At 35.6% G+C, this 26763-nt stretch overlaps 3 protein-coding genes across 5 annotated transcripts in view; 1 reads left to right on the top strand and 2 right to left on the bottom strand.

The window, feature by feature from the left end:
- The window catches only part of LOC136840848 (E3 ubiquitin-protein ligase RNF103-like), a 37461-nt gene extending 16984 nt beyond the window's left edge, over positions 1-20477 (bottom strand). Inside the window, exons 1-2 of one of the 3 annotated variants that reach the window (XM_067107793.1) lie at positions 20383-20477; positions 2272-2420 (exon numbers count right to left, since the gene is read on the bottom strand). In XM_067107793.1, coding sequence (XP_066963894.1) covers positions 2272-2379 — 108 coding nt within the window. In that variant the 5' untranslated portion in view covers positions 2380-2420; positions 20383-20477. Of the gene's footprint in view, positions 1-2271; positions 2421-5527; positions 5667-5781; positions 5922-20382 lie in introns of those variants that run through there. The other 2 variants (XM_067107794.1, XM_067107795.1) reach the window with 2 other exon arrangements.
- On the top strand, positions 5925-16634 carry Sou (required for meiotic nuclear division 5 protein souji). The gene is made up of 9 exons (XM_067107796.1): positions 5925-6331; positions 9542-9684; positions 10523-10657; positions 11136-11273; positions 11672-11804; positions 12293-12458; positions 13222-13324; positions 13643-13797; positions 14988-16634. Exons 1-9 carry the CDS (start codon positions 6196-6198, stop codon positions 15049-15051), a joined length of 1173 nt encoding a protein of 390 aa, XP_066963897.1. The 5' UTR covers positions 5925-6195; the 3' UTR covers positions 15052-16634.
- LOC136841145 (E3 ubiquitin-protein ligase TRIM50-like) overlaps positions 20383-26763 on the bottom strand; it is a 6854-nt gene continuing 473 nt past the window's right edge. The window contains exons 2-6 of the mRNA XM_067108190.1: positions 26451-26574; positions 25552-25819; positions 23290-23550; positions 22277-23029; positions 20383-20731 (exon numbers count right to left, since the gene is read on the bottom strand). Coding sequence (XP_066964291.1) covers positions 20543-20731; positions 22277-23029; positions 23290-23550; positions 25552-25819; positions 26451-26574 — 1595 coding nt within the window. The 3' untranslated portion in view covers positions 20383-20542. The remainder of the gene's footprint in view (positions 20732-22276; positions 23030-23289; positions 23551-25551; positions 25820-26450; positions 26575-26763) is intronic.

Below are 26763 nucleotides of genomic sequence, written 5' to 3'. Positions count from 1 at the left end.
GATCTGCGCACATTAAGACAACCCTCCACAGACACAAGTTTTCAGATACATTACTAGGCAAAACCTGACAGGGACAGGTGCAACATCAACTACGTTGGAAATATCAGGAGAGGAAATACCCTGACTCTTGCACACATCCTGGAGGAAGAGTTCTTAACCCTGTCACGCTCCAGGTTTGAAGAGCATTTTACAATCTGTACTAAAAGCTGAGGATCCGATAAAGGTTCACAGTATATACATCGATCATCTATAAGACAAACATGAATCATAACTCAAACAAACTTGTGACTCTTATCAAAGCTGAATTTAGCCTCAGATTTCTACAATCACTCTACAACATACACGGTTTAGCAGAACTAGAACCAGACATAGTTAAAGAGAGGTCATAAAAAATCCAAAACAATCCAGTAAAAGCGTTTTCTTCCACAGTACCAAAAATCAAAACCAAAAGTCAAGAGAATACTTAAGTGGAATAAGCAAGTTAATGATAGATGCTTATACTGTAACAGATGTTTCTTTAAACAAACACAAAAATCTGAATAGAAAATGGGAATTGTTCCCGATTCCCGCCTCCCAGAGAGGAGGGAATGAGTAGAGACCACCTGGCCACTGTGTGTCTGGGAGTTTTGAAATTCTGTCGGATTTACTGGAGAAATACAGCTATATATATATCTGGCAGGTAAGTGTCATGAACAAACTGTTTGTGTAATGCAAACAATCAGACTATATTGTATCATTTTATTGATTAACGATGTTTTCAACTATCCTGATGGGCTAAAGAAGAATTATCAAAAAAATTCAGAGTTGTCTGTACCAACTGGATCCAGAAATGTTGGAAAACTGAAAAGATGAAGGTACGGAATAGCAACACTAAATGCTATATTTTCACTTTCTACGGTAGTTGAGGCAGTAATTAATGCTTTAGCTAATACCACACCATACTGGGTTGTATGGTCTATTGAAAACAGAGGTCTGTATACTGTAAGAACACACAATCAGTGGAAAAGTAATGGAATATAAAATTGAGGCCAAAGGCCAAGCACTGGAACCTATGAGATCATTCAGTGTTGAAGGGGAAATTCAGTAAGATGGAAGAAAGATAATATGAATGGAGGTACAGTGAGATGAAACAAAAGATAGAAAGGAGTTACAACTGAGGACTGAAGGGATGCTGCAAGTACCTCAAATAATACTACTACAGTGTCCCCCTATGGGTATCAATGGAAGAAAATACAACACAATTGAATTTCTATAAAAAAAATAGTATACATCAATATGCACAAATATTCAAAATCCCACCAGTATAAAAATCTCAAGTAACAGCATTTTGATCATAAAAACAACTTCACAAAAACATTATTAGTATGATCATGTTTTGAAATAACAAAGGTGAAGTCATAAGAAGACAAAAAATAGGCAGTACACACACTCGCTACTAAGGAAACCATGCCAAGAGGTAAAATCTTGAGTATTTAAGACACCGCCCACTACTTGGTACATATTCACCAGTTGTTAGGGAAGACCTGGTAATCCTTACAAACCTACAGAGTGTAAAATACAAAGGTAACTTAAGATTGAACCATAGATACTGATATCTCTGAAGAAGCTTATCAAGATGACAAATTTTTAAAGTAATTTGTATTTTTCCTAACATACAAACCTGAGGTCTTTATATATGGGAGTAACTTTCAGCATGGCTGGAGCCGGCCGTTTAACTAAAAACAAGGTGGTTGTTGATGGAGTGCCTTAACAGTGAGGAGAATCCCTGCCATCCGGTGGTATGCATTCACTTTATCTTTTCTTGGGTAGCAAAATGAGAATTGGCTAAGGTGGGCCATTTGTGTAAAGACCTCGAGTTTTACATGACCAAGAAAAATACAAAATACTAAAAAATCTGTCATTTGTTCCTACACGTATGTAAGCCTTCGGTCTTTACATATGGGAGACTTACTTCTTGGTGGGAGGATTCCGAGCAACTCTCGGAACTGACTGATAGTTTGCCTCACCTGGGGCCTCTCTTCCTGGTCATGTAAGAGCAATGGAAGGAGACCCATGCCTCTGATCTGTCAAATGTGTGAACTGTTCACCTGCCAGCCAGACTTCTGGCCCTTTATTATCATCTACCGGTGGTAACAATGATATTGTGCTTACAGTATTCTTCTATTGAATCATTTGTATCTATGAAAGCACATGGCTCAAGTTGAAAGTACACTACATACTTTAAGAAAAGATCCTATTCTTAAACAAATTTTCCCATAAACATACACTTACCTGATATGATGTATAGCTGGTGTCCCACCAGAAACCTAGCTCCACCATCCATGTAACCACAACAACAACTGTCAAATATAACAGAACAAGAACTGGTCGCCTCCACATACTTGAAATAATTTTATGGCACAGCGTCAGATACCAATGGCCTGAAAAAATAAAAAAAATTAGAAAGTATGTAATGTTTAATAAATAAAATTATTTCATACTATATAATCATCTTCCAAGATGCCTTACATGTTTATGTCAACCGGGAATGAGGTAAGTAGTGAAGAAAATCAACTGCAATTGTGGAACAAGTGGGTTGTTGGCTATTGTATTTGACTCCAAGTGGTAGACCCAAGGAGCAGGTCAGTAGAGTGCTTGAATACCTAAATATCTTGTCACAATTGCAAAATGTACCCTAAACATGTTGTCACAATTACAAAGAGATAACAGAATTATTATTTTGTATTCATCCATCAACAATTTTCCAAAAGAAGAGGAAGAAATTATCTCTTCACCAGGGTAATTATTCCTCTGGATACTGCCCTAGAAACGTTAATTTAAGTAATTCAATGTGGTCTTTAGATTTATTATTTAAACTGATGGGTTTATATTACAGAGATACCATTTTCGAAAATTCTCATGTGTTTGACACAATTCCATTAGTCCATATTTACCACATAACCATTCCTGCTGTGAGAACTGAACCAAGGTGGCAAAGCAAAAAACACTTGGCATGATCGAGGTCAGAAAATCAGATCTTTGTACTGTACTAACAAGGCACTCAGGGTATGTCTAGAAATTTGTAACAGGGGCCTACGATATTTCAAGAGTTGATAAAAATTAAAATCTGTAAGTCATAAAGACCCAATCAACAAGGCATAGGAGTCAATATCCTTGGTGCTAATGGGGTATGGTTCTGAGAAAGAGGACAAGACTACTTGGCCATACACATCCGACCCCCACCCTGCTCACAAGCCTGTTTAAAACTACTCATGAGCATGGATAACTCAAATGAGGTCAAGAGATCTGGCCATTCATTAGAAGTGGTGGCTCAAGAGGAACTGATAGCTTTTCATTGTAGGGACTCAGAGGAGCTTGTCTCAGCAAAGGTGGATGGGGAAGTCAGCAATTTGTTGAAGAGCAGCTCCAGCCATAATGGTACCCCTCTCACAACAACAACGACATAGTCTTGTAAGACAAACCTCTGGATAGACTCTATCAGTGAAGATGCAGTGACATTACAGACTGATGGTATCTCAGCATATGTGACTGACACAGAATGGGCCATAGGAGTATTCCTCCCAGTGCTTCAATCAGAAATCAGCACATCAGGGTACCACTTGGGTTGTGGCCAATGAGTCGCCCTGAGCCCTAGAATAATTAGCACTTAGTTGATCAGGATGAATGAGGGCAGCTTACACATCAGGTGGTCCAGTGGATGCTACAAGATGTCCTTCAGTGCAACCCAAGAACCTGGACTTGGGAAGCAGAACACTGACAGCTTCCTGATTGGCTGTATGTCCAACAGCCCAATCACCAGTGATCATTAAAGCTCAAACAGCATTTAAGCAATGTAAGGAGGGAGGGTCCAATCTCTCCCTCCTAACTGCCCATGGGAACTCAGTTGGTCTACCAAAAATCCCTCCTGCCAAGAATACACCTGGCTAACTTTGATTTCATATTATGAATAATTTTTTACCTTACTCCTTGGCTTTTCATTTCCTAATTTTACACTTATTACCCTTTTGAATGTCTTTTTCTTTCTTTATTTCATTGTGTCACTGTCTTTCTTACTTTCCTTCACTTTCTGAATATCTTTCTTTCTTTCTTACTTCATTATCACATATATAAGTGTACACATATGTATCATAAAGCTGCACTTTTCTGCACAAACCACTCACTTGACAACTAACTATCCATGTGCAAACGTCCCTCGCGTCTTAAAACTTCACACCTTCATTTCCTACACAACTATCCAATTTCTGACAACCCCAAACCTATCCCATTTCCCACAGCCATTTTCTGCATTCCTCACACCCACACCACTTCATCCCATCACAATGCTAACACACATCCTTGTCCTGCCACTCATGACTGCCCCTTCTCTACTATGATCACCCTATTATCTTAATGATCCAACAGATCTAATGGCACCAAAAAGCTGTTTTGCAGGAAGTATAATACAATACTTTAATTATATGTTTCAAAATTTTATAATAGATAACTGTGGTCCACCTGACTACTATTTTATAGAGAAATTGGCAAATTACTCACAATACGGTACTCTTCTTCACTATCTTAGCCTGTCTGCTTCTACACCCATATACTGTATAGTACTCTGTTGCGTGTATGAGAACTCACACACAGACACAAACACATTGCACCATATGCCATTCCTTGACATAAAAGTTGTCACACTACTGAGCAACATTGTGCAATATCACACTCAAGACTTCATAACTTTGCTTAAAAATTCTTGTACCAACATTGTGCAAGATGCCTCCAATATAGTCTAAACATGCTCAGATTTTTTTGCCCAGTGGTATGCCTTGACTGGTATGACACTTCAATACCATTTCTTAATATTGTCTAAACTTCTTTAAATAAAATATGTACAAGCTTCTCTACTCTTGCATATTACCTCCAGTCTGGACCTCTTAAACATTTTTTTCAGCATATTCAAATTAATATTTGTCTCTGTCAAAATTATTATATATTACTTGCTTCCCTATCAGAGGGCCTTCTCCCAACAACCTAAAAAACCTTTTGACTAAGCTAATCTATAACATTTGTATAAATGGGTCTGATATATTTTTGCGAATTTTTAATCACTTTTCTGGTCTGTTTGTGATGCACTGGCTGGTATTTGGAACCACACATAATCATAACTTTTTGACATGATCATTTTGGGTACATATCTTTTGGTGGGTGAAATCATGTTGCCTAAAACTTTGAGAGAACTGTGCTAGCCTACTATTTTATTTACATAACAGCTGGCAGTGTAGGTCAATTTGATCTAAAGTTAACTTTACTTAATTTGGCCTTTTAAATACAATATGATACCTGTGATCAGTTACTAAATATACAAGCAAAGGTTTAATCTTGGCCTCAATGTATCTGTAGGCTAGTAGCCTAAATCTTTAACTTCTCAGTCAATTAAACCTGTGTAGTCAGTTGACAACAGCCTTCCCTAATATATTCAGAACGTTAAGTTAGGCATAAGGTCTATGGAGATAAGAATCTACCGTAGAAGGAAAGTCCAGCCTACCTGAAAAAGTTGAGAGATGGCTGGGCCTATGGTTAAAGCTCTCGCTATAGAATAGCTTACAACTTAACCAGGCCCAGTGTTACAGCTTCTATAATACCCCCTTAAGGATCGAAAGCACTTAGTGAAAGCAACTGCAAAGGATCAGAGGTTAGCTGAGACTGGGCTCTACTAAGTAGGCTAACGGGATTCGTGGCCTATTTAAAACCCAAACATAAACGATTAAGCAAGCCTACGCGTACATTCCAAATCCTCACCTTGGGTGAAAGGTGCAAGTTATTTCCAGGACATCGAAACACAAAGGACAGGCGTAACACGTATTATATAACAGACGACCTTGGGCACAGGAAGCCTGGAATAAGTTGATATCCTTGCAGGAAAATCATATGTGCCCTACGGGAGGATGGAGGACGCGGTAGGGTGGGAGAGGGAGAGGCGAATCGCCTTTGTTTATGTTTTGGTGATCGTCTGCTGTCAAGGCTTCTATAGACGAACGAAAAGTATAAGTGGCAGAATCCGAAGCTTTGACATAAACAGTCTGGAATCCTTTTAAGGGATCTAAGTATATCTGTTCTATTTATTTGATGCTTAAAACATCTATTTACGTAGGTCAGCTACGCAGAATTCCATTACTTATTCAAAAGCAGAGAAACAACAACAACTGAAAGAAGATGGATGCATGCACAGCTGTAGGTCGAGAAATCGACAAAGTCTTATCCAAGTTCACGTCTTACAGTGAACATGCTTCGTCTACGATCGGTAACCTTCGCTCCAATATCGAAAGCCTTAAGATGGAGATCGAACAAGGTATAGTTAATGTTTAATTAGATCAACTGAAGCCATGGCTACCCTACTTTGTCTTAACCTAAGCCTGCCATTGTTGTGCGCATTTATTATGTATGCTATGTATGATTGGTAGGATGTAGGCGTTCTGTGGGAATTGATTGTATCAGAGCATCTGTTTAAGCCTTTCCCCATAGAATCTTATCGTTTACAGGCCTACCAATCCTGTTTTTACAGACTATAGGTTATGAGGTGCTTTGTCATTATGACTCATTGTTTTCGGCAACACCACACTTTTAATTCGTTTTCGTGTTTCTCCTTTCCATAGACTACCTCAAATAATAATTAATCATTTTCGTGTTTCTCCTTTTCATAGATTACCTTAAATGATAATGAGGAAGTACACAAGGAAAGTAAGTTTGGTAAGGGTGACCATCATCATCATCTATTCTGGAAGACTCCATTTATTTGTCAGTTTTATTTTAAAGTTGGTAGCACTAAGCAAGAGCTCTGCATGGGGTATTACTTTGGAAATTGGTTTTTCCGATAGTATTTTGGTTGCTTATCAGACCATTATTTTTTGTTGGTCAACTGTAATTAACCTCAGCAGTTGTATGGTGGCCATCCTGGAATACTATCGCGCATGCATAATGTTATAGGGGAGCTTTTGGTAAAAAGTGGAGTTTCCTTCACTGGGGGCTCCGCTTCCGGCTAAGTAACATGGCCTGCTAGGTTAGGGTAGGGTACGTTAGGTTAGTATAGTTCCTTTTATAATAGGTTTCCTTAGCCAATCCCTTCTTAAACATATGGCCCCCTAATGACTTGCAAATGCACAGAACCATTCCATAACAATAACATAGCAGTCCGGTCTTTCTCCCAGTGTTTTCATCCTGCCAAAACCTTGTGCTGCCAAAGGCTCCCCAGCCACAATGGGTAGATATGAGGTTAATAATAATTGACTGATAGTAAATAACACCACCTCCTTCATCAGCAACACTAAAAGTATAGGAAAAATCAATTTCCAAGGTAATAGTCCATGCAGACCTGTTGCTTAGATTTACCTTAAAGTTTTATTGAATTCCATTTTTTATAGGCTAGCTTATGTTTTGAGTTGTCACTTCTATTTGTGGCAAGTTCATAAGGAATCTTTATTTTTTTTTTTTTATTCAGCTGAAAATACTTATGGATATAGTTAACAGCCATAAACCCAGGAGGGTTCCATAGGGAAATTAGCCTGCTATGTATTTTAATGGTACTTAACCATTTCTGGAGTGTTTTCATACCATTAATTTGTCCATGATGCCATCATGGTCCTAATGTATAAGTTGGATACAATTTTAATTCTATCAATGATATTCCTTGTCGTATGTTCATGTATTTCAGTATCTTTGACCTCACTCATTGAACGTTCTAAAGGCTGTACTTTATTTTAATGCTGTTTTCTGTTATCATTTTTTTACATTCTTAATTCTTTGAACTTCTGACATGATCAGTGTTCTATTTTGTATGGCTTTGGCAAAACATAAATTTTGTCTTGTGAATTATGGTGCTTTAACCTTTTGTCTTTCTATATTTTCCCATATTTTCACCATACAGTACAAATTCTACAATGAATTAATTTTCCTTATGTCCAACTTTTTTGTATTTGAACCATTGTATTAGATGGTATCTGTCATAAACACTGCTACAATTATTGCTTACTTATAGACAATCTTATCATTATGTATACTAATCTTTTTTCTTATCTGTGGTGAACCTCTCTTGATGAGATGTTTCATCCCATTAGTTACAGATATCAGTGTGACAACATGTCTTGAAGTGATTTTCAACTTTTACCAAATGTTTCAAGCACAGATTCTTATTTATATATATTCTTTACTATTCTCTTTTTCCTCATCTTGTGGGACATTAACTGTCATGATTTTAGCAGTCTTGTTTTTTCCCTTTTCGTCAGTGGAAATATTTGATTTTTAAACTTTACATCATGACTTTTCCAGCTTGTAATTTTATTTTGCTGGAAAATCATATGTATATTTGTCCATTTTTTGTACACTTTGTATAATGTATTTGCGTACTCTATAGGAAATTCACAAATCGGTATTAGTTTTTTATGCATGTTCTGTAGATTTAAGAAACTGTGTATTTTTCTTTTAGTTTTGAACTGTCTGCATATTACTCCCTATGGTTGTGGAACTGTATTTCCCATTTGCTTATGCACAACTTACATTTTTTAATTCATCAGGGTGACTTTTTCAGTGAACTCATCTAGTCATCTTTATCAGGAGTGGCTCTTCATGCAGATTTTCAAGCTCAGCAGTCCAGTTATTACACTAGGCAATCCCTTTATCTTGCAGCTCAAATTTATCTATCATCACTTCTTGATGCTATCATTACAGATCAGATGATATGTAGATGTCCACATTTTACATAATACCTGTCATCATATTCGCATTCTACTACTCTGTTTCTTTTCCCTAATTGGATCTACAAAGTGGGACACGTTAACTTTCCATTTGGATGGTTTTTTCCATGAAGGTTTTTTATGTACGTTAACTACAGTTTCTCAAAAACAATAGTATTGCTTCACTCAAAATGTGAGGGAGCTAAGTAGGCATGTCTGCTCTCCACTGACTCATTACATGGATTGCATATGCATTAAGTTTAACCCAAATATGTAACTTTGTATTTTTGTGGCATTGCATCTTGTGTTTTTTGCATTTTTGACAATTATTGTTAGTGGCAACCACTCTTTTTATATAGGCTCACGTCACCCTTGCCTCTAGCTATGGCCTGTATATTGAATTAGCCTACAGGGAAGGTCAAAGTGCCAGAATACAAATCACCAAGATAAGCTAGCACTAAGTTTCTTGTATGTAGGCTAATCAAAAACAGTCATAAAGAAAGAACAATAGAAAACCTGAAGATGTGGTAAGGGCACTTATGGCAGTACTTTATGTAAGCCATGGTGTTGGGTCCTAGCTTCCCACACCTTGTCTGGGTATCTTCCTTCCGAATCTAACATGACATAGAGTTTTGTAAATTATAAAGTAATATACAGTAGAGGGTGCAGTGTGCTTTGATTGTTTTATTTTTTAAGGATCTTGTTTGCTGTAGAAGTTTGAAAAACCACACTAATTTTTCCATCATTTAGTATTAGCTCCTGTGTGTTTTCTTGCCCAACAGAAAACCATTATAAGATTGTTTCTTGAATCTAACTGAGTTTCCTTCCTTTAGTTGGCAATGGGGACATCACAGAGGCACAAGCAGTCATTTTAAGTCAAGCTGTTGGACGTGTTAAAGAGGCTGTGACAAGATTAAGTACAGAGCACAGAGATCTTCATTCGTCTGTCTCCAAAGTTGGAAAGGCTATTGATAAGGTAAGAAACAACTTCAAAGTGTATATTGTGCATTATTTCCTGAAGTGAAAGTACAATGTCGGTAAAAGTTTTGAACCCAAGAAAATTAATGATAAAATAAATTTTCTCAGAGAATATTTACCATTCAATAACCAGCAGTAAACCTGGCAGGTACAGTGCTGTAATATATGATATGATTTGGAAAAGAGAATCCCCGATTGTTGCATTCCGAGAAGTAGTCATTATTTGTTTATCAGTGTTTTTATCTCCAGTTTTGTCTGTATGCGCATAAACTATCATGCACTAGCTGCTTTTGTTTCAAGAGAATCATTTTGGGGACAGCCTTGCTTCAGATTCAGAAGTTTATTGTTTAGAGAAGGAATGCTTGCCTTTATATATTTTGTAGACTTAATGAATGCATTTGGCAGAATAAAGTCATAAAGAGTGTATCTCTCTAATATGGATGAATTTTTTAGCCTTTGTAAATTAAAGGAGAGCTCATTAATAACGGGAAAAATAGTGAAACATTCATAGACTTCATAGACTTCACGTGCTGTATTCTGTTGTTGACAGAGGCTTTAGAATAAGTTGAATAATTTGTTAAAGCTAACTGGGCTGCAGTGACAAGTACAGAACCAAGTTTACCAATGAAAATCAAACATCGCAGTATAAGTAAATGTAGAAAAAAAACCAAAGAATTAAAAGTATGGAGGAAAGGAGGTAATATAATGAAGGTGATGAAAAGACAAAATGGTAAAAAACATTAACTTCTGTAAGTTAATAAACATTAGATGATGTGAATTGGAGGGGAAACCAGAAGTAGTACAGTTACAAAAATCTTACAATTTTTTTATTTCAGAATTTTACTGCAGATTTTGGTTGCATAAGCAATGATTCAGTATTTAGTGGTGAAAAGCAAAATCTTATCAATGAAGTTATATGTCAGCACTTCTTTCGTGAGGGCCTATTAGACATCGCTGAAGAGCACATAAAGGTAAGTTTTAAATTGCAAGTATAAGTGATAAACTAAGACTAAAGCGGCTTACATGAGTGCCAGGGAATTCTGCCAGGTAATAAAAAAATGAAAATTTTTATTAAAAATGTTTTGAGCTCATATATATATGAGCCATTGCCTTACATAGCCTACATTTTATATATCATGTCTTTTGACCACATGCTACATTCTTTGAAAAGAACAAAATTCTGATCTGCTGTGTTGTTAGAGACCCCCATGTAGGGAGACTCGCCATATCTCTCATTGTTACTAATATTAGAATCGTAGGTTAAGAAAGGAGGAGACTGTTATGATAATATTATAGCTTGATTGTATGCAAGGTAATTTACATTTATATTTAAATGTAAATTGCAAATATCTTTTTATGTATTATTTTAGTTGTATTTATTAGCTAGTATCTTTTCACTACTTATTTTCACAGAACTGTAGATACTATGAGTTTTATATATTTCAACAGGAGACTGGATTAAGTCTACAAGATGAGTCACGAGAACCATATTTTGAACTGAATAGAATATTGGCTGCTCTGAAAGATAGGAATCTTACTCCAGCACTTCAGTGGGCAGAAGAAAATAGAGATAAGTTGATAGCACAGGTGAATCAACAATAAACAAATTAAAGTTTGCTTTTTTTCTTTTCGATATGACTAAGATTATTGTCTATTCCATTTGCAAAGGTTGTGTTTCCAGTCCCCATAAAATTCATTCATGATACTGTAACAGGAAATAAATTAATGTCATGAAAAGGTTTGCTTACATTCTGAATAATATCATTTTGATGCTAATGTTATAAAGTAAACTGCCTTTTTAGTTTTTAAGCAGATGGTTTACCTGGTTATACGTAGCGATGATTCCTTTAGAAAACAAGTTATTCACATTTTTTTTTTTGAGTACAAACTGTCTGATTGTTGGTGACCAAGACATTTTGTATTATTTTACTGATGTCTTTCAAAATAATTTTGTTTTAACAATGAAATATTTACTTATTTAACAGCGTAGTACTTTGGAGTTCAAGCTGCATCGATTAGCATACATCAACCTTCTCAGCCAAGGCCCAAGTAGAGTTCCGCAAGCCATTGAGTATGCCAGACAGAATTTTACACCATTTGTTTTTCAACACGAAAAAGGTTAGTACCCTGAGGGACATGTAGGACTACAGTAATGTTGAAGTTTATATTTTTTTATTGTATCAGTAATATGTAAAAGAAATCATTTACTGAGGTTATCTGAAGAATGTCAACATGAAATTAGTTTATGTGACAAATGTCATAAATTTATGTATAGAAATTTTGGAGGAATTGTTTTACTAGATTTTTTGCTAATGAAATAAAATCAAAAGAATTAAGGAAACATGTCATCTGGTCTGGCATTTTTGAAGAAGAAGAATGATAATTGTGTCATATATCTATGGGTTACATAGCTGTCACGTTACTGGTACTTTAGGTTTGACATCAGTATGTTAATTTTTGTATATCAAACGTACAAGATAAAATTTCTTATATCACACACACACTGTTCCATTTTGTTATAGTAAGAAACTTATCATTATTCTTTAGTAATCATATATGTAATAGGTTGCATTAACATGTGTCCATAATTCATACCCTTTTTTCAGTGATCCAGTCTCTCATGGGATGCCTACTCTATGTGAAGGGTGGTTTAGCCAATTCGCCATATGCAGATTTGTTGAGCCCCCATCAGTGGACAGAGATATGCGATGTCTTTACTCGAGATGCTTGTGCACTTCTAGGTCTCTCTGTTGACAGTTCCCTTGCGGTGTGGTTAGTATTTTCTGAGGCATATATTTCATTGAGTCTTTTACTCTCCATTTTACTCTCCATCATTATTACAACAAAAGACCATTTTGTAACTTTTAGGTTTTTATGACTTTTTATCTTATATTTTTCTTTCTGCTATTGCTTATGTCACTGTTTTTCTTTGTGCTATTGCTTGCGTCTTTTATGATACTGTAAATAGACAGAAATGGTAGAAAGTTCATTTTTGTCAGATTTATTTTAGTTTGGTCAGTAAGGTCGTCATGATTAAATAATTATGGAAACAGTTGTATTATACTCTGTTTCAGTTATGTAGCATTTAGTTCTCTTCAGTTATACGGATTCTGTGTGTTGTATTAAATTTTGATTTTATGTTTTCATAAATGAAAAACTTAGTACCTTTTATATAGCTTTGATAATATTTTTTAACAGTTATGAAGATTTTATGATTCTTCAACAATTGAAATTTTGAAGGAACCATTGTGTTCTACTTATCAGTGTACTTCTTAACCCATGTCTGGTACAAAATAGGTTCCGGTATAATTGATATAGATTTTGGAGTTTTTCTCTGTTTCTGATCTGCCATGGCATGTGGATTATAACAATAAGTTTAGGCAGATGTCACTTTTTCACAGAGAGTTTTAGCTATTGTATATAATGCTGGATATACATTTGAGTTAGAGGCTGGATTCTCTGATGCACTTCATGCATTCTTATATTTTGAATATTAAAACAAATGAAAAATATGTGATTTTATTTTTGTTTACAGTGTAAATGCAGGCTGTACAGCACTTCCCATCCTTCTGAATATCAAGCAAGTAATGCAGCAACGACAGGTGCCAAATATATGGAACACCAAGGAAGAATTGCCTGTAAGTTTGATATTTTTTCTGTCCCTCTTTATAATACTCAGAATACTTTAAAGGCCAAATGAAATCTCCTGTTAAATTGTAGTTTTCTATTTGATGTAGTTATATCTAGTTGTGTTGTAACAAGAAAAATTTATATTCCATACTAGGAACAAGGAAAAGCTTAGTACTGTACTGTATAAACATACGTATATACATGAATTACAAGAACTTTTGAGTAAGAAAATAGGATCTTAGGACGAAAATTAGGGATTGAGAATTATAGATTACATGTATCACTGACTGGTATTCATACTACTCTACTGTATTTATTCTTTTCAGATTGAGATTGACCTTGGCCCATCTTCACGATATCACTCTATATTTGCTTGCCCAATTCTGCGTCAACAGTCAACGGAAAGCAACCCTCCCATGCGTCTAATCTGTGGACATGTTATATCCCGAGACGCTCTTAACAAGCTAACTACTAGTGCTAAGTATGCGTATTTCCCTTTTCATCTTTTTCCATTGTCTTGGCAGCACTCTAGATTCACGGATATATGAATATGACTTTTGCAATATTTAACAAAACTAATATCTTTGTATGAAATACAAATCGTTGCTTTACTAGAGCCCCCAGCTACAGTAGCTGGTCTGATGCTTTTGATCCTCCAGGGCTGAAACTTGGCTGAATGTACATTGTTATTTTTTGCTCTGATAGTTTCCTTGAGTTTTTGTTTTTAGTAATGTTGGTGTTTATGTGTTGTCTGCTTTTGTATTGGACAAGATTCCCAAAGCCTAATACAATTGAACGAGGAGGTTCCTAAATGAATAAAATATGATTTTTTGAAAACAAGGTTATAGTGTATAAACCCATTACTTTATTTTACCACAACTCCATTGTAAGTAGATTAGAGTTTTGTATTTTTAAACTTGAAAATTATTTAATATTTTGTATTCCTATTTTTGAGAGGAAGTGCTTTTATTACAGTATTATTATTGTTTAGTCCTAAGATGAAGGTATTTTAGCAGAGCTTTATAATTTAAATAAAAAGGCTCATTGGTACTGGATATTGCTGATTCTCTTTCTATCCCTCTCTCTCTCTCTCTCTTTACGTACATTTAGGGCACTGCATACAGTGTGCCTTACAGAGCACACTGGAAGTGGGACTAAGTTTTCATTTCAATATCACTTTATCTTCAGCTGCATTTTTTACTGCTTTTTTCTTTTCATCTTTTCCACATCCTACTCTGCTTCAGTAGCTTGCTCTGAACTCTACCCCATAAAAAATGTGCAGAAATGTGACTTGGTGTTCTAGTTAAACTATCTTGCATTAATCCTAATATTTCAAAAGCATATCACAATTGCCTGCTCAGATACCAAAATTAAAGATTGCAGGATACTTTGAGAGCTTAATGAATCATGAATAAGGGTAAGCTTTCTTTTATTTACATTTGCTAGAGAAATTACTTTTCTCTAAACTTAATGGAATGTTTATATTTTGATGATGTAATGGACCCTTTTTTTAGGATTTTTTTTATAGGAGAGGCAGGTGTAATCCATTCATATTTGGGTTGTCTTTTGCTTGAATTTCATACCTGTGCAATAAGTCAGTAGTTACTATTGCTACCCATTCATATTCCTTGAAGTTGTGGTTTTGTATTTTAAATTTTTTCTTCTTTTCAGGCTAAAATGCCCATACTGCCCAGTTGAACAGAATCCTGCAGATGCTATTCAGATCTTCTTTTAATTATTGTCTTGTAACCTTCATATTGATATGGATTGTTTGTACATACAGAAAATACCGTGAAGTGAGTGTGAGTCCTTATTTGGTTACTGCCAGTTTTAAAGTAACATATGGTTTTGAATTAGTTTTCATGTCATCAAAGAGCCTTGAATGTTTTCATAGCATACATTCATCATATATGCGTGGCATTTTTTTTTTAGAAATTTTGGATAGTTGAAGTATTCAGGCACCTGACTTTAGGCATAATTTATTTTGTAAAAAGTCGAGCCTTTTGCTTTTGAAACAACTAGTTTAACATCTAGGATGAAAATGTCCTAAAGATAAGCATTTCTTTATTTTATAATGGTCACTTTTTACCTAAGGTGTGTTTAGATATCTTTAAAATTATTCAGAAATAGATTTTGATCCTTGTAAATTACTTTTATGATTGATTATTTTGTTTGCAGGTAGACATTTTAAGCATTGATTTAGAAGTAGACTAGTTGAAATCAAAAGACAGGGGAGACCTTTATTTTTTTCAAAAGCCTACCTATGGCTTTGCATTTATTCTTTCCGTTTTTAGAAAATATCATTCACAAAGTTAGCTATCAAGGGAAAATGATAGAAGGGAACAACTAGTCCTTTGGGTCATTATTGAGCATTTTTTGTTTGTGTATTTTATTTTACAAATATGTATTTTTAAAGTAATACACTTCACTTACAAAGCATAATGTTATATTTACTATTGTAGTATCTAGTTCAACAATGGGGAAGGGTTGATTAAATTATGAATTATCTGGGCAAATAAATTTTTCTAAATGAATGCATTTAACACCATAGGTATCTAGAGAGCTGCTACGATCAGATCTGTTGATTAGTTCTGAGCCATTTGACTATAAATTTGCTCTCTGTCATGTCAGGCCAAAAGATTAACTGTAGGCTGTGGTGTTGTATATGGTACTCAATTAATGTTTGTAATGATCTCACTGCCCTGAGAATTTATTTGCATTGACACTTACAGTGTTGCAGTACATATGTCTTATGATTTGATATGAGAGCTTGTAGCAAGAAGAGCGTTTGAGATGCAAACTAGGTAGTGTAGTTATTTATTTCATGATGATGGTAACAACATTGTTAATGTTAATCATAATGCTATAAATAATAGTCTTGATGAAACTTATAATTGTGTTATGTAAAGAATTATGTATGATTACTTGTGTATTTCCAGGCAAGTGAATGATCGAGTCAATGCATTGTTTCTGAGTGCTCTAACGCCACATTTATATTAAAAAATCTTTCTGTGGGTTCTTTATGGAGAAATTGTGAGTTGTAGTTGTATGCAATTTTTACTTTAGAGAACACGAATGACGTAAGGACTTCTGGGAAAATGCATTTCCAAGTAATATATTTCTTTTGTTTATCCAAGAATTTGCACATTGGTAGAGGAGATGACAATACAGTACTTGAGCTACTCTTTCTTTGGTCCATATTATCTTGCATGGTGGTATTTGTATAGAAATGTATTTTATAGTTTGATATGCTTCATTATTATGCTAGATATGGAAAGTTTATAAGTCCTTAAAATTATACTGTATTACTGTTTTTAAGAGTTGTTTCTTTCACTCATAGTGAAACGTGTGATTTTTATACTTGGGGTACAATTTTGGGGAGTACTTCGTATAGTACTGCCTGCCGTAGGCCTCATATGCAGTCTTTTCAGCTTCTAACTGTAACCCATTTATATAATTTCATTGCTGTACTGTACTCCCATACCACGAATACCCTAGTGTTTCAATGCCATTATTCCTACTCATCATTACAGAAAGGGCAAGCCTTGTCCCCCATGGAATTTGAATGCCAGGCATTTCCAAATGCAAGGGAAGTTTGATAGTCAGACCTCTCTTTTATGGCAGACCGCTTTATGTAACCGTGGTGTCTTTTTCATTTTTAGGTGCTGTTACTGCTATGTCAGGTTCTTATTGTTTAATTATGTAACTTATTTTGTGACTTTTAATAACTCCTATAGGAAGAGCCCACTTCATGAACCCCACCCTGCAAAGTATGACTTGAAATCCCATCCCAAGTAAAGACACAACATCGTTTTGAAACTCAAATTGAATACCACCGCTCTCCAAGTAATATAATTCAAGTATAGTTATGGTGGTGCTTTATTAAATAATCAATGTGATAAGACCCAAATTTACAAAAATGAACACGACACCAACCAGTTCAGGGTTAGCCAACCTGACATTCAAAGGAAACTATGAGATATTATTCCATTAGCCATGAGTTTTGTTGGAACAGTGCCTTTTTTTTCTTTAGCCTTACTGAAAATCCATTCTGTGGTACAATTCCTGACCTTCCCTTTCACATCTCCAGTGACTAGCAGTTGCTTCATCCACGTTATTTGTGGTGTAGTACTGAGAACTTTTCACCAAAGTGATGATAATCAGAGCCTCTATCGGCAGATCAGATACGACAAAAATCTAACCCAAATATTATTTTCAAGAGCATTTATAAAAAGGATCCAGATCAGATTTTAACCATAACACTCCCAGAAAATCCATGTTACTTGGAATCTCTGTTAATATCTCACAGAAAATATGTTCATCAGAAGAGCGAATAATATATGGCTTTTACTAGCCCTGTGAGAGCTAGAACAATTAGCCCAGTGCCATGGTACTTGATAATAATTGTACGATTCATGTGAGAATTAAAGATATTTGGCTTGGTAGTCTGGCTAATCTCTTATTCTGACAACTTATTAACCAGGCCTAATACAAACAACAACAGTCAGTCTGACGAAAATGTTCATTTAGAAGAATTTTAATGGACTTACAGCAAATACATGACAGACTAAAAATTTTAATAGGAACCGTTCGTATTATTATCAGGTAATCATAATTGCACATCATTAGAACAGTACGAAGAGAGAGAATAACATAGAATTTAGAGATATCACAACCCTAACTGTGAGAATGAGAATTGCTCACGAAATATAACTGAAATTAAGTTCAGCAGCCAGAATTTACCAGAGAAACGCAAACAAGTTTGTCCGTATACATATAAACAATTACCTTGCAATCTGTACTCAAAATGTAAGCGGAAAATGGTCAAATTATAGCTCTGAAGATGAAGAACATAACGATTGTAGTTGCAACATACTAGAGGGTAATCTCCACTCTAGATTTGAACCTTGTTAATTTGACATGTATAGCATTGACTTCAAACTCATCATCAGCAAAACATATGTCAATCGAAAAGGCCAAATCAGACATTTGGGCCAGAGGCTTATAGGATCATGCAATTGAAGTGAAATAATGAGAAAAACTTTGTTCCTTAATAAATATCATTATGAACAAAATGAAAACCTGACACAAAGATATGCAGAAATGAAGAAAACCTCAAGCGTAAAGAGATACATTTATAATTTAGAATAGGCATCCAACATATTACTGCCCAACCATTTCAAGATGACGTATGTCAAAACTAAAACGCGAAAATGTGGAACCTATTTGGCAAAATAATAAGAAAATAAACAGAAATGTAGAACTCGCCGGTAAGAAATCGTAATCACTAACGAATAGAGAAACCCGACCACTTTAAAAGTAATAGCCGCTAAGAACAGAGAAACCCCACCACTTTGAAAATAATAACCGCTAAGAATAGAGAAACCGCACCACTTTGAAAATAATAACCACTAACGAATAGAGAAACCCGACCACTTTGAAAATAATAACCACTAACGAATAGAGAAACCGCACCACTTTGAAAATAATAACCACTAACGAATAGAGAAACCCGACCACTTTGAAAATAATAACCACCAACGAATAGAGAAACCCGACCACTTTGAAAATAATAACCACCAACGAATAGAGAAACCCGACCACTTTGAAAATAAACATAAGTGAAATGGAATTCATATCACCTTAACCTCAAACATCGCGTAATACAACGTACACTTGCAAGGTGAAAATGTTGATGAATACTGAGCACAGAGGTTGGTCACCAATTTTATTAGCAGAACATCACAAATACAAGATAGCGCAAGAACTCATAAATCAAAGTGATTATGAATGCTGAACATAACATAATAATATGAAGTCTTTCAGCTGAAACAAAACAGCTGATGAATATTTAGACACTAACGATATTTCAGGGAACACCTGTGGACCGTTGCTGAGAGTATATTACATTTAGGCCCCATAATAATTTTATGAAAAATCTTGTGTTCAAGCTCTATAATGTCCTTGAAGAAAACATTCTGTTTCGATCCCACAGCACCCTTGTAACAAGTAAATGTGATATGATTTATAAAATTTAATAAAAGGATATTGATTACGCTTTATGTCAGGGTCACAAAACATTTATAAAAAAATGAGTAAATGAACGTATAATCCCGTATATACGACTTTCATAAGCAGAACCGTACAAAAAATGATAATGAACATTAACAAAATAGGATGCAGAACGTGCAATATCTGAAAATACGATCAGATTAAAATAGACATAAAAAAATAAGCAAAACATGTGTTATGAAGGCAATGAATCACCACACCTTTCAGTCCTTATGTGTTTTGTAAATGGAATGTAAACAGACTGCAAACGAGAATACATACAAGCAAATTGCAATTAACTATTTGAATACAATCCTGTGTATTTGTCACCAACACGCTGGTCAGTATGAACAAAGAAATGCTATACACGCTGGCGTTCCATGAAGAATACGTAATAGAATGGGAATTATAAAAGTACGTGTGATAAAACAGACGTAATTCAGAGTTCAATATTTCAGTGCTGGCCATAATACAGTATTGTATGTTCCAGGCAATACCCATATGGCTATCTGTAATGTGTGCAAATAGCTCGCCTTAAATTTTAGTGCCTGATCTACATGATTTAACTAATTCATCACCTCAACTAATGTTATGGGCGAATTTCTATGCGCATTTTTCAAAACAATGTAGTGGATTTACAGTCAATTTGTTCCTTACTTTTGGCGCTGTCTAGTTATCGTATATAGACAAGGTAACTAATTCTTCAGGATTCTAGTTAAAATATATTGAGTTATTTACTGAAATATGGTGTTCTTTCTGCCTGTTTATGTTCAGTGACTGAGCTAAGGAAAGTGCTTGCGTTGGACCTTACAGCTCGGTAATCATCATGGAAGTAACCAGTCAAAGATAATGCTTTGGAGGAACGAGTCCCGCATCTGTTATTGTGACGTCACTGACCGGATCGTATTTAACCGCCTCTTGGGCCACCTCCAGCCCGGAGACTATTTCACCGAAAGGGCAGTAATATTTCGCGTTGGGGTAGTCCCTCGTGCTAATACAAAAACAAGAGTTGTACCTGGGTTGTCGTCCTCTAGAACCGCCAATGACCCCAGCTCTCATTGGACCGGCGTACTCTCCTCTCCACTCGAGACCTTCAATAACTTGGTACCCAGTGTATCCACCCTCCGTTTCGTAGAGACCACCGATGAGGCGTTCGCCCGGCTCACCTCTCTTAGCTACGTAGGAAGGCTTTGAGCCTTTGCCAAGAGGGACCAGAGTTTCAAGCAAAGGCCAAGAAGTTTTGCACTTGCAACAGAGGAATATTCAAGTCGTATTTGAAGGCATCCTAGGTCCTTGCCGTTTGCGCTCAGTTTGAGGTATACTTGAGGGTTTTCGGGAGGTACTAGCAGCTGCACTGCTGGGACCTTCAACGAAAGAAATATACTAAAAAGGCTTGATGTTGCTGATATCTTCAGATACTTGTCAATATTGACGGTGCAAACTTACATGCATTTCTGTGATTCAGTAATGCTCGTCACAAGAAATTTCATTACACTTTGGTTAGTGCTTGGAACCTTGAATAAGAATTGCATAACAGATTAGAACTGGAAGACTGTGGGAGTACATGACATTTATAATGGGGTAGAGACTAAGATAGTGAAAAAAATATAACATTGCAAACTGCGTGCTGTAACAGATTTCACTAAGTTCCTTCTTATTCTGATTGAGAACAAATCCAAGTAACAATAAAAAATATTTGAGCCTTTCATCAATATATATATATATATATATATATATATATATATATATATATATATATATATATATATATATATATATATATCAATAAACGTTTCCTGGTGTGATAATGAATATCAAGGTTTGTGGAACAGAAAGATGAACTCTGTGACAACCTAACTGATCAATGACCCTCCTACCAATGAAACTTGCGTAATATATCCATAACTAAGGAAAAGCTATTTATTTTATAAACACATGGTGAGATTATCACTTTGCCTCCCAGTAATGTGTTGAGCTTGATTTAATGCAACCGTGGACTTCTGCTTTAATAAATGTTACGAGGAGGTGATTTGCAAAACTACTTTGAATAATCCGGTCCTTGCTGATTCTTGATTCCCTACAGCGTGTCATCATTACAAGTAACTCCAGAAAACAACAGAACGTCATAATTTTCATTTAAAGAGAAACACTACCCGGCAAAGGATCTTACGTAAGTAAGAGGATAGTGATGATTCTCTTTACAAAAACAACGCCTACTAAGAAGTATTTTCAGCGAAAATCCTGTAGTATACTAGCTATAAAGAATGAATCAGCATCTTGTATATTGTTTGTTCTGTGGAAGATCATCCAGTAAATATTTTCTTGAATTATTCTTAGAAGTCCAAAACCTGGATATCGAATGACTAGTTTTTGCAATTTAATTATCTCGAAAAGATTTAAGCAGTCTCCTAATTTCTCTTTTTGATATACGCCTGGAACTCTTGTAATTTTAAAGGTTTGTGACAGTATTTTAAGTTTTTTATTCAAAGTGTGATGCTCTTGCAGTTTGTTTTAAGTAATTTACAAAATGAACATAAATTAGTTCTTTCAATTTTTTGCTCTATTTTTTGCAAGGGTTTGGTTTGAACGAAGCTATACTGTGGATCTGTCAGTTGAAGGGTAATTCTGTGTTGTTTATGATCAGGTGAAAGACAAATAGTGAATTGGCGACCTTAGCCAGTTTGCATATCATATTGTTAATTTTTAGTTAACAAACATTTGGAATTCGTCAATATTTTCTACATTTTCCGTTAAACATTACTTACTCGAAATCGTGTCTTCTCATGCAGAAATCGTGTCTTCTCATACATAAATATTTTATATATATGTATATATATATATGTATATATATACACACATACATAAAGGCGTATGTGTGTACACTAAAAAGTTGGCTCGTTTTACGTTACCTGCATAAGGAATCGATACCAGTTGATTTTCGGCCAATCAGATTTGCCCCCCGGAGCGTGAGACGTCAACGGCCACAGAGCAATGTCTGAAGACAAATTTTCAGTCGGTTTCGAAGTCTCACTCACAACTTGTGGGTCGTTATCCCGGTTGGAATCTAAATCATTATCGTAGACTTCAATGGCTTCATTTTCCGAATCGATTTTCTCGATAGCTTGAACTTCGTCTTTGGGTAGAGTTTCTTGCACGGACTGAGACTCGTCCTTTGAATCTTGTAAGTCGTCTTTTTCTGCTGCCGTTGCCGGGGGCATGGGCGAACGGGCTTCGTCTTTAGGCAGGGCTTCTTTACCAGCAGGCGTCGCGCTGACGTCTCTCATCATTTCATCTAACAGTCTGTGATTTTTAACCAAAGCTTTGAGCTGGTATGATGCACGGGCAGTCTGAAGCGTAGCCTCGCTCCTTTTGGAGTAATTTTCTAATTTTTGGCTCTTCCTGCATAGTTTACCAAGCTGGTGGGCGATGTCGTGAAGCTCTTGTATCAGCTGATATTTCTCCTCCTTGATAGATAAGGTGAGCTGCTCAAACTGGTCTTCAATCTTCTGCTTCAGTTCGTCGACAGCTGCTTCTGTTTTGACGACGTCATGTTCCTCTGTCATGTGATGCTCAAACAAACACTGGCCGCATAGCTCCTCATAACACGGACGACACCAAAGACGTATTGGGTCTTCGTGGGTTTTACACATGTTGAGAGTACCCTGTCAAAAGAAATTGTAAAGCATTAAAGCTATGGAAGTATCTAGAGTGTCCATCAAACGAATGGCATTATGCCCATGATGATTATAATTTCTCTTTGTATATTCAGTTAGAATTTACAATTATGTAATCATCAAGAATTATGCCAAGTTTATAACGCATTTACATGGGTGCTCTGAAAGCAACTCACTGTAAACGACTGTATCTGCTACTACAAGTTACATTTACAAAAATACAACTGGTTAACACAAGAATAACTTACTCGATCCAGCTTCTCCTTTTCCAAAATGCTAAGTAGGGCGTAAACAGGCGGCAAGTTGGCAATGATTGCTCCAGTATGCTGAGTTCTGCAGGAGGGGCATTTGAACAGAAGCGACTGGCTTTGCAGGCTGGTGAGACAGGGCCGACAGAAGGTGTGACCACATTTGGGGAGGGAAACTGGATCCCTTGCGCGTACCTCGTAGACGTCTGAACAAACTGCGCAACTCAGGTCATCCATGTTGTAAACAACGCGACCGGGAGCCTGTCAAAAATTAATAGTTCGTCCTCAGATTCTCATAGATAGTACGACTGTGGGGAATGGCTAACTTTTGTCGCACGTGTATATATGTAAAGGGAATGTTTTGATGGTTGAAAATACAAAAGGGGTCTGATTATGATTTTCTTACATACATATAATTTTCCATGAAGTGCTTCAGATTTGAATACCGAGGTCTTCAACCAAGTTTTACCTTGGGAATATATAAGCTCACTAACTCAGTTTAGTTGGTTTAATAGGATTAAATAAAAAATGCCATCAGTACTAAGCTCAGACGGAACAATGCACTCTCAGAAAAACTTGATTGGTTTTAAAACGTTATGAAAGGTATATATGTCTTCAATGGAAGAATGACTATGATGCAATGAATCTGTATAATTCATAAAAGAAACTAGATAACAACGACAATAATAATAATATCAACTAGATTTCTACTGAGTCTTTTCTAATGAACATTACTATATTTTTCAACGACATTACATTGAGCAACCACACTAAACTGACGTTATTACAGCATATGACTTCCATTGTTTAACCAAAGGCAGAAAAAAATAAGGCTTTAAATTTGTCCGTAAACCTGAAAAGAGATCAGTTCAAAATTATTGGAGAAAAATATTCATCATCCACAAGTTGACGCTAAGTTTGATCCAATTCAGAGGAAGATATATTAACGTTTCACAAAAATAAGATGGAAAATTATAATAAAAAATAATAATAATTTACAGCATAGACTATTACCACTAATAATAATACTGATTCCATCAGCAGCAATAGGATGAATATGAAGCTAAAACTTTAACTGGATAAACAAAACCTGTATGTTGAATATACATAGGCACTGAACCATGCTTATCATTGCAAATCATAAGAAATTTCCCATAACCAACCGACAAAGATAAGTAAAAAAAAAAAAAAAAAAATTGAGAAGAGAGAGAAATTCCATCTTTAAAACTCAGACGACATTTGCTCTTCATTTCCGAGAACCAGACTACAAAATATATGGAAACCCATCGGATTGTGAATACAAGATAAATTCAAGGGAAATAACTGTTATAAGTTTAAACTTAGGAAAAAAAAACACAAACAGAGCTATGGCCACAGTGGAAAATTAGGGAATATCAGGTACATAATATTGGAGATGTAAAATAGGAGGATATCCTGAGCGTAAACCTCCGCTAATCACATCAGGTAGTCGCAGCACGCACTTCCCATCAACTCGGAGGAAACCGATATTGATTTGAACGAATCTTTATTGAAATCTTTCATCCGGGTTCGTGTAAAGATAGACTTATCAACCGATTTATGATGCCGGCTCAGGAAGAAGCTGCTTCAAGACTCGTGAAAATACAGGAACATAATTGCAATTGTTTTTTCGTTTGTAAATTATATAAAACTAAGATCATATAAGCTGAAATGTGTAAAAGGATCTGTAAACAGCAGAAATTCGAAGTATTAGTTAAAGATAAATCTTTCCCAAATGGAGAAAATTATTATCCAAGGATTAATTCCACAGCTATAGGCTATATTGAATTCGGAGAGTACAGAAGCAACAATCATGAAAAAATACATATTTTTGGAGCAAGAATAATGACAAACTCGAATGTTTATCTATTTTCAATTTAAATCATCTGCATTCCCTCTACGTTCTTGCCGCTTGTTTCCCATATAAGCCGTTTTATGAAAGAATTAATAATATTTCTTTGCTTGTTAGAATACTCAGACCAGCCATGTCATCTCATTTTTACTTTACATTCCTTTATTTACAGCTTTCCTTTAAAAAAAAAAGAATGACATTTAAATATAACCAAGGAAACCTTTGGGAAAAAATACATTTCTGTAACCCGAATTCACCTAAAAACAAAACTGCATTTCTGTGACTAAAATTCACCCCCAAAATAAAGTACTTCTTTGAATGTACACGAGAAATCCTAACTCTTAACAGTTCGCAACCGGCGGGAGTCACTCACTGAACCCTTATCAGCGTACTTGCACGGAAGGGAGAGGTCGTGTTTTAGGAAGCCCTTTTGGAGGTGCAACAAACGCACTTTGCACAGATTCCACCAAGGCAACGGAAACGAACGAGTCCTCCTGTGAGTGACAGCGGAACAGACACTGAAGTTCGACGCAACGACTTTGGTTGCTGGTTGGAGTTGGCACACCTCCACAAGCTAGTGGCGTTGGCTCAAGCACATTCTTGTTGTATCTCTTTTGTTTCATTCGCGTATCTTTTGTTTCGTTGATAAGGGGAGCGGAGCTGTTGCGAATGAGGTGCATGAGTATAGTGTAGGAAATGTAATCATTTTAGGATATTGTTCCGGAGTATTTGGTGCCTTACGACGAATGCATTTTTCAAACACATGAACACGCAGAGACACACACACACACACACACACACACACACATATATATATATATATATATATATATATATATATATATATATATATATATATATATATATATATATATATATATATATATATATATATATATATATACATACACACACACACACACGCACTGGGTGTCATAAGTACTTTTATGCCCTTGAAAAATCTTGTCATAGAAAACTAACATAATATTTTCTGTCATTCTCATATATCTTAACCACTGAATCAAAAATGAAACTGGTATACAATGAAAAAAAAATTGCACCTGCATAATAATAATAATAATAATAATAATAATAATAATAATAATAATAATAATAATAATAATAACATTGGAAGATTGTTCTGAGCAAAATTTAAAAAGAGTAAATGACGAGGGATGCCTTTGAAGTCTAATCTACGAGTAATACCGCATAGAACAATGAAATCCCTCTCAAGTCCCTGATTTGAAGTAAACCGCTTTCATAACTCTCGTAGCACTTTATTTCTAATTACCTGGCGTCAGTTAATCCCCAGGTAATAGGAAGATATCCCAAGTTAGCAATAACTCCTCCCTGCGAGATCCTGTGACGGGTTCCTTGTTTATCGAGAATCCTCTCGAGATGCGGTGAGGAGCTGCCTGGAATATGGTCTTTGGCAGATTTAGATTTTCTCGAAATTAAGACATTTCTCTTGGAAAGTCCACTAGCCTTTTATGCTATGAGCACGTCTATATTATGTTCTCTCTCTCTTTCTCTCTCTCTATGCAAGTTATTCTTGTTTGTTTAAACGAATGAAGACCATTGATCGTCTTGAAATTTCCTACTCA

This window comes from Macrobrachium rosenbergii, chromosome 8 (assembly GCF_040412425.1).
Source record: "Macrobrachium rosenbergii isolate ZJJX-2024 chromosome 8, ASM4041242v1, whole genome shotgun sequence".
NCBI lineage: Eukaryota > Metazoa > Arthropoda > Malacostraca > Decapoda > Palaemonidae > Macrobrachium > Macrobrachium rosenbergii.
This window is presented reverse-complemented; position numbering and strand designations above follow the sequence as displayed.

What these genes read in the sequence shown, in the direction of transcription:
- Sou (XM_067107796.1), top strand. Translation starts at nt 6,196, where the DNA reads ATGGATGCATGCACAGCTGTAGGTCGAGAAATCGACAAAGTCTTATCC. An exon ending in TAAGATGGAGATCGAACAAG is followed by an intron (nt 6,332 to 9,541) that starts GTATAGTTAATG and finishes TCCTTCCTTTAG; the next exon opens with TTGGCAATGGGGACATCACA. An exon ending in TGTTTTTCAACACGAAAAAG is followed by an intron (nt 11,805 to 12,292) that starts GTTAGTACCCTG and finishes CCCTTTTTTCAG; the next exon opens with TGATCCAGTCTCTCATGGGA.